At 40.3% G+C, this 13400-nt stretch overlaps 1 protein-coding gene across 2 annotated transcripts in view; it reads right to left on the bottom strand.

The window, feature by feature from the left end:
- TNKS (tankyrase) overlaps window positions 1–13400 on the bottom strand; it is a 143941-nt gene that overhangs the window by 14021 nt on the left and 116520 nt on the right. The window contains exons 13-20 of one of the 2 annotated variants that reach the window (XM_054824758.1): window positions 11868–11947; window positions 10707–10852; window positions 9553–9718; window positions 6661–6880; window positions 6281–6390; window positions 3515–3703; window positions 1909–2146; window positions 1112–1194 (exon numbers count right to left, since the gene is read on the bottom strand). In XM_054824758.1, coding sequence (XP_054680733.1) covers window positions 1112–1194; window positions 1909–2146; window positions 3515–3703; window positions 6281–6390; window positions 6661–6880; window positions 9553–9718; window positions 10707–10852; window positions 11868–11947 — 1232 coding nt within the window. Of the gene's footprint in view, window positions 1–1111; window positions 1195–1872; window positions 2147–3514; window positions 3704–6280; window positions 6391–6660; window positions 6881–9552; window positions 9719–10706; window positions 10853–11867; window positions 11948–13400 lie in introns of both variants that reach the window. The other variant, XM_054824757.1, reaches the window with a different exon arrangement.

The following is a 13400-nucleotide window of genomic DNA, read 5'->3' as shown; positions in this document are numbered from 1 at the left end:
TACACTATTAAATCTTATTAGCAGGGGAAGATCTTAAAAACAGGTTAGGAGCTAAGGAAGCAAAAGTAGAACAAAATCAGCATGGTAACAGAAAGGTGTGAATAATAAGAAAAAAGAAATGTGAGCAGAACATAGGTCGGTTTAAGGTTGGTTTGCTTCTTAATAGGAGCAGTTCCAAATTAAAGAAAAGAGCTTGAGCTTATGCTTTGTATGTAAGAAGGGAAAAGAGATTATACGGTGTTTTAACTCTGCGGAGATACCTCCTGTAATGTTTCATGGAAACAGTTGGGACTTTTTCTGTAAGCATTTCTAACGTTTGTTTCCTGATCCCTCATAAAAGATTAGCAGCAGAGGCATGGGGAAAAAATAACAATCAAATCCAGTCTCTTGCACTTGTACCTTTCTATTCTACCGCTGTGTTCATCTCGCTCATATGAACAAATAATCTATTTAACATGCTAAATTTAAGAAACAGTACATAAAAAGAGTCTGCAAATACATTACAGGTACTTCTGCTCTAAAAAGTAACATAAGCTTGAGAAACTGTTACATTAACTGTATTCTTTTCATATATTGTGAATTACTGGTAAATCCACAGGTTTTCCCCATCTCTCAATTCCATTTGAAACTTGTTAGCCCTGCAAAGCCCAGTTAATGCTATACAGTCCTAATCTATTAGGAAATGTAGTTCCTGCATTCTCTAATGTGACTCTGCCCTGGTAAACTAGATTTTTATTTTAGCTTAAAGTCAAACTGGAGGGTTTCCTAGATCGAACCAAAGTGTCACTTGCAGCACTACAGGTAGCAAAAGACTTGTTTGGATATCAAGACTGTTGAAGGACAAGTGCTGGTGACATTCCAACCTCACTTTGTTATAGCCATCATGTTCAAAGTTCACAAGGTCCAATGTAACACTCAGAATACAAGCCGAATTGGCAGTTGTCACGTATGTTTAAGAAAGTGAAAGACATTGGATATCTGAATCAAACAGTAAAAGAGATTTTCACAGGTTTCTCAACTTCACCATAATTCACTTAGAGAATGAAAATGTCACTCAAATTTATTAGTCTATCTTTTAAATATACAGTCAGAGATGAGGCTTGCCACTTACCTGTTCTGTCTCAAAGATGTCCCGAAGGTGTTCAAGACCCAGGCTTTTTAGGAACTGTGTAATGTTCATGTCAAGACCAGAAACTATAAAAGAAGAAACAAGTCATTATACCCTATGCACCTGAATTAAAACAAAACAAACCAACACACACCCCTAGCCTTAAAAAAAAAAATAATCAAGCAATACCACTGATTCCCTCAAAACTCCAAACTCTGATGCTTTTTACAATCAATTTGTCTATGTCTATAATGAACAATCCACTTGCACTGTGTGAAAGCTCAGTGCAAAGCTCATCACTGTTCTCTCCTCAGAATCAACTATTAAAAAGCACAATCAATCTGTGGCAAATACAGTCTCACACTGCAAAGAGAAGGAAAGGAAGGGTGGGTCTATTTTTGCTATGTAATCACCTAGATGCTGACATAAAGCATGCGTTCCAGATACTAATCAAAGGGTTTAAAAAGCCTTAGCAAGATCCCCCAGCCATCACAATCATAATTCCTTCATCAAAATAATTCTCATTCGATTTTCTGTACAGAATCAACAACAAACATCTGGTCACCTAATCAGATCTGCCTTTGTAGTCAGACCTAGTTACTGATAGCATAGATGAACAGCCAACAATGCACAGCACGTGAAAACAGAGCAAACATCAGACGCTTTAAAACACACATAACAGTTCAAGCTGTACAATAATCTCTGGCTAGTCAGAAATGCTTTTCAGATAAAGCAAGGCCTATTGTGATACTAAGCTACTGTACTTCTGGCAATGTAAACTTGTCCAGCAGCAAATGCACCTTCTCCTTCCTTCCTTTCAGTCCCTGCTGCTCCATCACCAGCATTTGATGCCCCTCCTACGGCTAGTTCTGCCAGTGGCCCAGTGAGGTTATCTATACTGCTGGCAGCGGAGAGGCAGGACGGTGTAGACGCTGGTGAGATCAGGGAGGCACTAACAACAGTGGCTTGAGGCTTAAAGCATGTAGGCAAAGCTTCTGGAGGCATCGCATCTATCAGCAAAGCTCGGATATCATCAGCCTGAAAAACAGAAAAAACATTCAACATGAGGTTCTATTATCACAAGTCACCGATCTCTTGAAAGAATTGTTCTTTGAATTTGTTTTAATTGATTGCTCTGTTCCCCCATTAAAAAGAAAACTGCCAACTTTTCTAACACAGGAATTCATGGTTGCAAGAACATTCTGATTCACTGCTCAGACACAGGTGAATCAGGTTCTCCTCATTTCTAAAGGTATGCGAGAAGGCACATCTAATTTCCTTTCTGACAGAATGACTTTATAGGTATTAAGTCAGGAAGAGCAATGCAGCAACTTTATCTGAAATCCTTCACAACGTAGGCCAGGCAATGCCACCTCATAATTTCTCTGTCAGACTCAACTTCTGGTGAAGCATTTTGCACCGGATCAAGGTTTCAATGGAAAGACTACCACTGCCTTTGCTATAATCACATCTTATAGTGTTATAATAGAAAAAAGAAGAAAAAAAAAAAAGACAGAAGCTACAGGAGAAGTACGAACTTAGCTAACAATTGGATTTAGCCTTTGGTGACTAAATTAAGCAGGACCCTCATCTTCAAGAATTTCTTCCTTGCGTGTTCTTGTAGAACATGATTAAGACATACTTATTTTCCCACAGAAAAATCTAATTTTCATATCCCTAATCACAAAGCAAGTTTTCTAGAGCTCAGATTATTCTGGAGGATATTTCTTGAACTCTCCATAAATCAATCAATGGCATTAAAAGATACTTGCACTATAACCAGACACAACATTCAATTTGGTTGCAGTATCTATTCCATCAAGACTGGTTAACCTGGGACATACATGTTCATGTAACATTATTAGGTTTTTTAACCAGCTGCCACTGTCACCACTAACAAGAAAGTTTACGGATGTCAGTTTTAGAAAAAGTTTGATAGCCACCTGCAAATCTTAGAATGTTGTTTTGGAGTTAGACCAAAAAAGAACTGAGGTAATATGCAGGCATTGAACATAATCATCCTCTAAATGATCCCATTCCTCTAAAGGCCCATCTGATTTTCCTCCTAGGCTCAAAGAAATAATCACCAACACTACACAGATTGGCCATCATCAGGGACATTTCAGAGAGGTTTATTTCTGGCAATGAGGAGATTGATCCCAGGAGTGAATCCTTAAGCAGAAGCAAACCTTAAATCATAAGCCACATTAAGATCTCAGCCAAAGGAAAATGTCTGGACCCACGGGTAAAAAGTCACAAACAGGCACCCTGGAGATGCTCATCTCCCTCGACCTCAGCACAGCAAAAGCTGAGGACTGTTGATACCATGGAGCCATAGAAAGCCATTTAATATGCAGAGCAAATCCTCCAGAGCAGCCTGTGGCTGGCATGCTAACAGGAACTTACTGTTGCCAGGTCTAGTGGCGTCTGACCCTCTTGATTCTTCATGGTTGGATCTGCTCCATGAGCTAACAGCAGAGCGCAGAGCTGCGTCCTTCCTTTTTGTGCAGCTTCGTGCAATGGTGTGAATGCCCATTTATCTGTTGCATTTACGCATGTATTGTATTTGATCAACAGGGCTGCTATATCCACGTGCTGGAAAACACAAGACCATCTTAATCAACACGACACTGGTAAAACACCTATTTCCTTTTTCGTACTGGAGATAATGGTGCTTAGAGACCCCTGTAATTTATCTTTCCTTTAACTCACTTCTCTGCCTCCTGTGTCTAGGTAGCAGCGCACCTCTTCAGGTACCAATTTATACTGCAGCTCCATGGTCATCTGTATATCTGCACTCCCAGATCACCCACCAGCACGTGTATAACTGGGATCAGGCACAGAATTATATTTCTGCCAAATAACCTCAAGTACATAGCATGAAGTTTGTGTCAGCTGCAGGAGCAGACATGATACTTGATCCAGCATAAAACTGGTAAGAGTTAACTGTCAAAACATTTGTACACAAATTAGAACTGGTAAGACCAATTCACAAGGCTGCAACATTTGTGATACAATACCAGAAGCTCTAAAATCAATATGTTGTACTGCAAAGCCACCACTTACATGTCTGTACACAGAAGTCTTCACCATACTTTCTTTCTTTCTTGCAATTTCTTGCAAGACTTTGAACCCATCCATGGCAGGACAAATTTGTTCTTTCTCCAATCATATTTTATGACAGAATTGTAACAGATAAAACACATTATGAGTGTCATAAAGGACAACTGTTTTACATGGGCTATAAAAGTAATGATCTTATAACCCCACGCTTCCATCAATATCCCATCCTTGAAGTCTCCAAGTTAGAGAACAGAAAACTGGCAAATAAAATTTTTGGCTGCCTCTGACCAGTAAAGTTACTTGTGCAATACAGCTAAGAAATAAAAAAGCAGGTAGTCAAAATGAGTAGGTAGGAGCGTGAAACACTGAAATTGTAAGCAGAAGTGCAAAGACTTGCCAATGGATTTCATTTTTCCTCTCAATGGCAATTAAGTGACTCTCAGCAGCTCTTGTAAAAGGGCTTGCTCTTTGAATAAGCATGGTTTGAAAAGACTGCTGACCTTATTTTTCCCCTCTGCCAAACTTTTAAAGGAATTGCTGTTCCTGTGACTTTTCTGCCACATGAAACCCTACTGAGGGACAGACAGTATGAAGCGCTGGGTGGGAGAACTGAAGATACTTTGTGGGGAAAAGGTTGAGCCTGTGAAACCTGCCACCTATGAACTTGTGAAACCAGTGCTCATCGACTCTCTACCTCCCATCAGCGAGATCTGAATGGGCTGATGACAGCTCAGAGATAAGCGTGGGCCGCCACAGGAAAGGTATACAGCAACTCTTAACTAAACTAAACAAGCTGATGGAAAAGCACCAAACACCGCTTCGCCAACTTTTCCTAGAGAAAGTAAGGCAACCAGATTAGACTGGCATTATGATTTTCAGAAGTGACAATCTCTAACGTTTCCCTTTGCCAGTAAGGAATGTTTTGCCTTCACATAAAACATGTGTTTTGGTTTACTGTGCTTGAAAAGAAAGAACACAATCTTTGCAACAGAATATATCTCTAGATCTGAGCAACATTCTGGGAATTTAATGCTTATGGCAGATGCTGATGAACAGTATTGCTTGGTATTAGGACCCAGTGTGATAAAGCAATTCTGTGTTCTAAACCTTCAGCAGGATTTGGAGCTTTTCGCTCTTTAGGACACTGGGATCCCAGAGTGACGTAGATAACCAATGCAAATGATGCAGGCTGAGTTTCATTGATACATTCTCCTTAAAAACAAGGTGAACACTGTACTTTTTATTTCATTTGGCTGTCAAACAAAAGCAATTGTGGTTCTATTATGATCACCTCTCACAGATTTTGCTCTTGCGCCAGGGCCAGGTAGTAACAGACAAAGCACATCATGAGACCATCAAAAACACTACTTCTTCAGCCTCATGTACTCTGTCCAACTCTGTACGCTGTTAGGAGCTTCTCAAGCACTGTCTCTGTACAATTATTTGTAAGAGATTTCTTTCTCACCAAATCCACAATTAACAGCTACTTATAAGCAATCTATCAGGCATCTGTGCAACTGGTATGCACACAGTTGCTTCCCCTATATGCAGGAAGAAGGGCCAGCATCATCCAAAATGGTATGAATCAGCCACTGCACTCCCACTGGCAGTAGACAGCTTGCCCAGGAGGATGCCCGTACTACAAACCCAGTAACCTTTCAACATGTTAGCTTAGCAATAGCTCCCCACTGGAGATCAGCTGTAACAGACCTCCACTTCCCTGTCATCACCTAGACACAATCACCTGGTATTCTTCTCTTCCTTCCATCCAAGTCTTTCAGCAACAACTTGAGGTCTTTTCTGTTTCAACAGTCACCCCAAATTTAACACTGTTCAATGCTGTGCATGTGCTTGCCTGCATACAAGCTATGTTCTCGTGTTCTTTCCAAACTGCAGCCTTTAAGTGCTACAGCACACCTCAATCTGTGTCTTATTTACATCTGTAGGACTGCAAACAGGATTCACAACAGCAACTTAGCCCAACAAGTATTTCACGCTGTCAAAACCTGAACTATGTTCACAGCAAAAGAGCTGCAAAATAACTGGCTTTGAATATGACTTTAAGGAGTTCCTTGTTGGTCTACTCATGGCAAGAATGCCTGCACCTACCCCATAGGATGCTGCATTGTGTAGGGGGATTAATCCTCCTTTGTCCTGGGCGTTAACATCAGCACCATGCTCAAGAAGGTATTCAGCTACTTCCAAATTGTTGTAACCAGCTGTAAAATGGCACAGGAAAAGAAATCAGGTATTAGGAGAGCTAAACTGAAGAAAAATTATTAGACAGAAAAGCTAAAGCAATTTTTCAATGCAAAAGCTCCTCCTTCCTAATAACTGTGCTACCTCCTGAAATACAGCTGCCATAGTTAACAACTCTCTGCACAGGACAATCTTCTGTGAAACTTACTATACCAATTCTGGTTTTGGTGATTAACTTGTGCAGCCCTATCATAAATACACGAGCCTTCAAAACCTGGCAAGTCACCCACCTGCAAGATGTAGTGGTGTTGAATTTCTTCCCTGGGTGTCTCTGCAATTGATATTTTCTTGAGTACATAGCTTCTGCACTCGTGCCAGGCACCCCTTCTTGGCAGCATCTAGCAAGGCAGCATCTCCACGCAGTAAGTCCTGAATATCTGTGTCTCCTTCTTTCACCAAATCTAGAGGAGTGTTCCCATCTCGATTCTTTTTTGTTGGATCAGCTCCATGCTGCAAAGAGAAAAGTGGAATGCTACTGTCACAACCATGAGTGGAGCAGTGCACGTAAGTGTGTTGCTATTTTGTGGCACAAGATAGGAGATGGGGGGATTTTGCAGACCTGCCATCATGAAGCAACAACGCTATAGATTAGTAGGCACATGAGAAAAAACCCAGGAGGCTGAGGTCTACAGCGCTAGTCTGCAACACAGCTGTGTGAATCTCAACTCCACAGGCAAGAATGGCAGCCCTCTGCAAAAGCTGCCACTGCTTTACTTGGAACTGAAGTAGGTTCAGGAGCATATCCTGCATATAGCTATACCCTGCTGTCACAGCAGGTGCTAAAGAAAAGCCAACTCCAAATACCTAGCTGGCCAGTCCTCCCTTCTGCAAACTGGCTGGTGGAGGTGTTTCCTCAGCACACCTTTCTGAGCTAGTGAAGCCAGGTCCCAAGTTTCACTAAATGCCACCCTGCTGTTGAAAGGCACTTGTTTCAGAAGGGAACTAGAAAAATTAATCATTTCTACATTTCCCAGTAGATAACAGCACCATCTTAAGCAGTTTACAGGTCCTGGAAAGCAGTGAAGAAAACATTTTGGTGAGAAAGTGGATTTGGATGACTGCTGGAGAGTATCTGTGCTGGTAAAACATGCAGATCAGCCAGTGATAAGAACACAGTACTGGGACAAGGAGAGGAACATACATCTACATGCAGCATATGGTGTGAGTCATGTCCACATACGATTTTGTGGGAAGATAGCTTCTTCCCTGTTTGCTCTCAGCAGCAGTGGAGAAAAACCAAAGATAGTTAAGGCAGAGGCAGCTGCTGGCACTATAGTTCTCTGGCTGGCCCCTTCAGAATAATCGCACGCAGTGGTCCAACCCCTGCCAGCAAGCCTACTCTGCCATTTCTCACTGGGGATGCCGGCAAAGCTGTGTTAGCATGAGCCACAGGGAAGGAGCTGGGGATGGAGAGAGCAGAAGGAATTAACTGCCTTGTATTTGGAAGCAGTACAGCAATGCCCAGGGTGTAAAGGGTAAACAGCAAGGGACAGAAAGGGACAGTGTATTGATTACACAGTTCCACATCTGTGGTGCTTTCAGGAAGAGAGCATTCTTTGCACAAAGCCTTTTAAACTGCAAGGACTTCTCCAAGATATGACCTTAGATCCCTTAATTTAAAACTCATCAAAATTGGCACTATTCAAATACTCTCCAGAATAAATACCTAAATGAAGAGACAGTATCTTCCGAGACCCCTTCAAAAGCATAGAAACAAATGAAGGTGGTAATTTTAAAGAAAGGTGATGAAAAATGAGTCTCTCCAAAATGCCTGTACATTTTTTGCTTCCTTCTTCAAGCAGACCAAGACAGAAAGAGTCAGGAGGAGTCAAGCTCAACATCCGTGGCTCAGCAGAACTGACAGCACTGCCAGCTGGCAAAAGAGACACAGCAGGAGATGCCCTGAGCAAACTGCAGCATGAGCACATATCCACGGACACCCAGAGCCTTTACAAAACTGTGTCACCTTAAGGGCATGTTTAGCTTTTGTGCAAGAGCGATTTCAAAAAGAAAGATTTCAGCACTTTTCTATTTCCTTTCATATATCCTTTCAGGATCTTTTGAACGCAAGAAATGGCTACATTCCCAGTGGAATGATCAGAAAACTCCAGAGACCTCTGGTGTCTATAATGTAACACTGTTCTTGAGAGATTATGAATGCTCCTCTAGCTTGAGCTAACATCTGTATTCAGGTGTTACTACCAGGACCATCATCGCACCTACTCCACAGACCATCTCTGAATATCTTCTGGTTTCTACTGCAGATGTGTTTCAAACTGACATGCTACCCTCTCTGATGTGAATCCTTTTTTGGTAGTCCAGTGAAATAATTAATGAGATAGGAGGGAAATAGCAGGGCTTTGCAGCAGTAAATGAAAAGAGAAGTGGATGGGGAAAAGCCTTAGCATTTTAAGACTATCCATATTCTGACTTACTCCTATTTTAAATGCTGTGCTTCAGAGAGACACAAAGTAGGCAAGGCTAAAACAAGAAATAGGATTGGCAAGCAACTCTACTCTAGCACCCTCTTTTACCCTTCCATGGCAGGATATGAGCTTATGTTAAGAAGTCTGTCTGAAAACATGTTGGCATTACCTCATGCTTTTTACAGGTTCTTCCACTAATTATAATGAATATTTATTCCCTGGTATATCAATATGCATTTCCTCCAGGAGCTTGATAAATTATACATTAACATAACAGTTTTACATTTCTGACATGCCAGACACCATTTAGGACCCACCTTCAGTTACTGCTCTGTAACATATTCTTGCATAAATATTTACAAAGGTTTACTTAACTGCAGTAACTGTTCCAGAAAGGGATGAATACGATAAGGTGGGTTTTTTGTATTTTTACACAAATTCATCTGCTTTTTCCAGTGTGAGAGTCTTGTCCTACTTGGCTAACAGTACTAATACATGTATTGGAAAAAGTGACTGTACTGATGATTCTTTGCAAGCGCACTGACGTTACACAAGAAACCCTCTGATAATTCTAAGATGAAAATTGATTCAAAGACACCATAAAGAACTCACTGAATGCATTTAACTTTGCATTAATCTTCAGCAAAAATAAACATATACACATTTAAAGACACATCTGAGAATTACAGCACATACTTTTAAAAGCAGCTTGCAGATTTCATATTTTCCTTTTGCTGCTGCTTCATGTAGAGGAGTGAATTTCCACAGGTCTGCCACGTTGACAGAAGCACCGTGCCTCACTAAGAGTTCAGCCACTTCGTAGTGTCCATAAGAACAGGCATTGTGCAGGGGTACTAAGCCACTAATCAAAGAGAAAGTATTAATAGCTATAGAAAATAAAATCCAATATGCAATCAAAGTTGCAGTAGATAAAACTCCCACCAGACATTATTGGTATCTTTCAGTCTTTCCAATTTTTCATTTTCTATTAAAACATCAATTAAAACTTCATTATCCTCCTTCAGTTCTCATCCACAAGACTTTTAAATACTTAGGAAGTACCAATGTTACTACTTCCACAAGCAAGTAACTTCAATGCTGTTAACAACAGCCAAAAACTAAATTGCAAGAATCACTGATGAAGGCTTTGATATTTGAATGTAAATTTCAGAAAAGGTGTAACTCTGTACAATGGGTTTGAAGTGCAGTTATTAGGAAGCACTGCACACCTGATAGATACAGAAAGATACCCAAACATTTCTTTCAGGGAGAGCCTGAAAACTCTGTATTGGAAGTGAAATTTTAGCATTGGAAATGAATTATCCCCCACCTTGAATCAATATATTGGAATGAAAGATCAAACATAATCGTGATATTCTACATGATTGCTTTGCAAATAATTTAAAAACCTGTAAATGATTTGTATCATTTAACTGAATAACTAACTAACTAATAAAAGCTAACTAAAAGAATTAGAAAAATAACCAGAGATAACCCTGGTATTTCACACCATGCAATCCAAAACTAACTTTAGATCACCTGAAATAACTTAAAGGCTGCTTTTAAGCACAACAAAGTCTCCAAAATGGGTAAAAGGGGGAATAGAAGGATCATGTATTACAGTGCCAGATATGTACTTGACTGGCTTTGCCAGAAAGCTAAGCATGCCTTACTGGTCTATAAATCTCCCTACAATGAAGTCAGAAACAATGCAGAACAAGAAGAAAAAAGAGAAAAATTTTCAAGAGAAAAACATAAAGGTTACTGAAATCCAAAACAAAATTAATAGAGGGGGGTAGAAGCCTCACACTAACAGAAAACAGCAGAGCATATCATGGATTGAAATGTACCCTTTGTCTTTGGCATGCACATCTGCCCCATGGTGCAACAGATACTCCACCACTGATACGCGGTTATATCCTGCAGCAAAGTGCAATGGCGTTGAATGGCGGCCTTCCAAATCTCTACAATTCACATTCTGAGGGCTGCAAAGTTGCTGCGAAAACAAAAGAACAACCCAAAATCTAGTACAGAACTAAACCGAACAAATAAAAAGACCCACAAAACAAACAAAAAATAGTCTAACAAACAAAAAACCACACAAAAGAAAACTCCCAAACTACCACCTCAACACAAAATTTGATCCATTTATTATCATATACAAATTTTTAAAAGTTATGTTTCAGGAAATGTCTTTCCACCTAGGCAAAGTTAAAAAAATAGCTGTTCTAAATTTATGGCTGAAAGTACTTCTAACAAACAAGACTTAAATGATGGAAGCAGCATGAAGACATTCCTAATGTATTAGAATGGGTGAGCCTCTAAATCATCAAGCATCAGGTTCAAGGCCATGTAACTTCCTCCAGATACGTTACCATTTCCAGGTTATGTTGACTTTAGAAATCTTGAAATACTGAGCTTGGCAGTCAAAGGAGCCTCTGGTGCACAAAACTGCTGCTGTTTGAATGTTAGTATGTATCATGTTGAAGTTCAAGGTGAGAATCCATGCACAGAACAGTTGTCTGCCATCTCAGTATGAGTATGAAAGACAAGCTCAAACCTTCCTGTGATGCTGGGACTCCACGGCCTGACCCTTCACCTTCTGATTAAGGATAGCTTAAAATGTGAAGCCTGCTACCTGTTAACACTTTTGTTTGACTTGCCTTCTGATTGAATCATATACCTGAGGCTTGTTTCTACTAAACTGTGATTCTGAGGATGACAGGGTCCACTTCAAAGAATTAGGGCTGCGTCTGCAACATTGCATCTGAGTCCATGGAAGACATGACTGTGTGAAGGACTAGGAGATTGAACAACCAAAAACTCAAGAGAAACACCTCAGCACATCTTAACGCACTACTTTCTAGAACAAAAATGAAGAGATTCGCCTTCCCATTTTTTATGATTTACCATCCACTGGGCACTACTTCCACAACTCTTGTAGCAGAGTGTTCCACAAGCCTTGCACAGTAATACAAAGTGGAAAATTAGCATGAATTGCTCAAACCTACCTTCACAGTTTCCAAGTCTCCAGCTTTGGATGCTTCTAACAACCGATAATCCACATCAGATGTACGCACAGGTGTACTTTCTACATAGGAAAAAAGACGGTTTAGGATTACTCAGGATCATTAAGTTATACTAACTTGTGCTCAACTTATTTTCCAAACTGGGAGTGGGGAAGTCTTGTCATTTGTAAAAATACAGCTGGAGTTGTGGTGTTCAAGTTCATACTGCTTAAATGGCTGAATAAGGAGCCTTAGTTTCAGTGTAAACCAGGCAGACAGACTCTAGAGCTGACATCATTCTGCCAAATGCAATTTCAATGCTTTGCTAGCTAATCCCATGTATGGTAAAAATTACCATTTCTACATTTAAGAAATCTATGTGCTCACTGGGACAGATTCAAAGTTTTGCTGAAGATCAAATGTACCTTTCTCAACAATGTCAACAACCTGCATGAGGCACCAGTGCACAGCCAGGGTTAACTGCGCTCAACTCAGCAGCTGAATTACACCTTTGCACTCTGCACTTGTAATATATCTCATACTACGAAGCAGTGACAACGGGATGGGATTTCTAAGACAGCCCTGGCCACATGGTGACTGCCTGCTTTATGATGCTCCACTTGAGTACTGCACTTCATAGCAACAATGAGATCTGTCCCTTGTTATGAACATGGGGTGGTTAAAATAGAATCAGAAGAATAACATAGTGATTAAAAGAAGACCTTTAAATAGATACCTACCTTTTTTCATCTTTAAATGACTAAGACAATGACAGGTTTTGGCCTCAAAATAATTCTTTTTTAACCCCCTTCTCATCAGAAATATGGCTGTGAGAAAGCAAGCAGGCACTGAGGGAAGAGGAAGAAGTGGCTGGAAAGGAACACTGGATTAGCTGTCCCCAGAGCTCTTCACTGTTGCTCAAAAAAAGAGCTGAAAAGGCAATCTTGATTGTTTCATTTTTAATAGAAACTGCTTTCTATTGTAGAAGCCACTCCTCTCAAGCTTAAGCATTTATGGAATAGAAGTTTTGGCAGCATGTTACCTGACCAGTGACAGAAACGATTACCTAGTGCAAAACAAATGGGCCAAGGCAGACCTGGGGTTGCAATCCTCTGTAAGAATGCTGTTAAGAAAGTCAGAGTGTTGTAATGGACTAAACTCATTCTAGATGGGCATGCAACTCCACCAAAAATACTTTAAAGACTTCTTTAAATGTAGAGAACTGGTACTACGTCCTGGGAGGAAACTGCAAAGATGTTGTGAGAAGGTATTTCTTACAGACTAACACAGTCTCTGCAGAATCCAGTTAATTCCTGACTTTGCAAAGTAATCTGTGACTTTATCACAGAAGTGGAAAATGGGTAGAAAGGTCTATTTGTTTTCTTAACTAGCTATCTTTACAGAAGAACAGCAGCTTATCTATTCACTTTGAGGTAGTATTTCCTATTGCAGCTCTATTTTCTTTTCTTGAGCAGTGTTTTGTGGCCTTTTACTACCTCCTTGCCTCCATACTCACTGCAGGAAGAGGAGGAGGAA

This window comes from Grus americana, chromosome 4 (genome assembly GCF_028858705.1).
Source record: "Grus americana isolate bGruAme1 chromosome 4, bGruAme1.mat, whole genome shotgun sequence".
Lineage (NCBI taxonomy): Eukaryota > Metazoa > Chordata > Aves > Gruiformes > Gruidae > Grus > Grus americana.
This window is presented reverse-complemented; position numbering and strand designations above follow the sequence as displayed.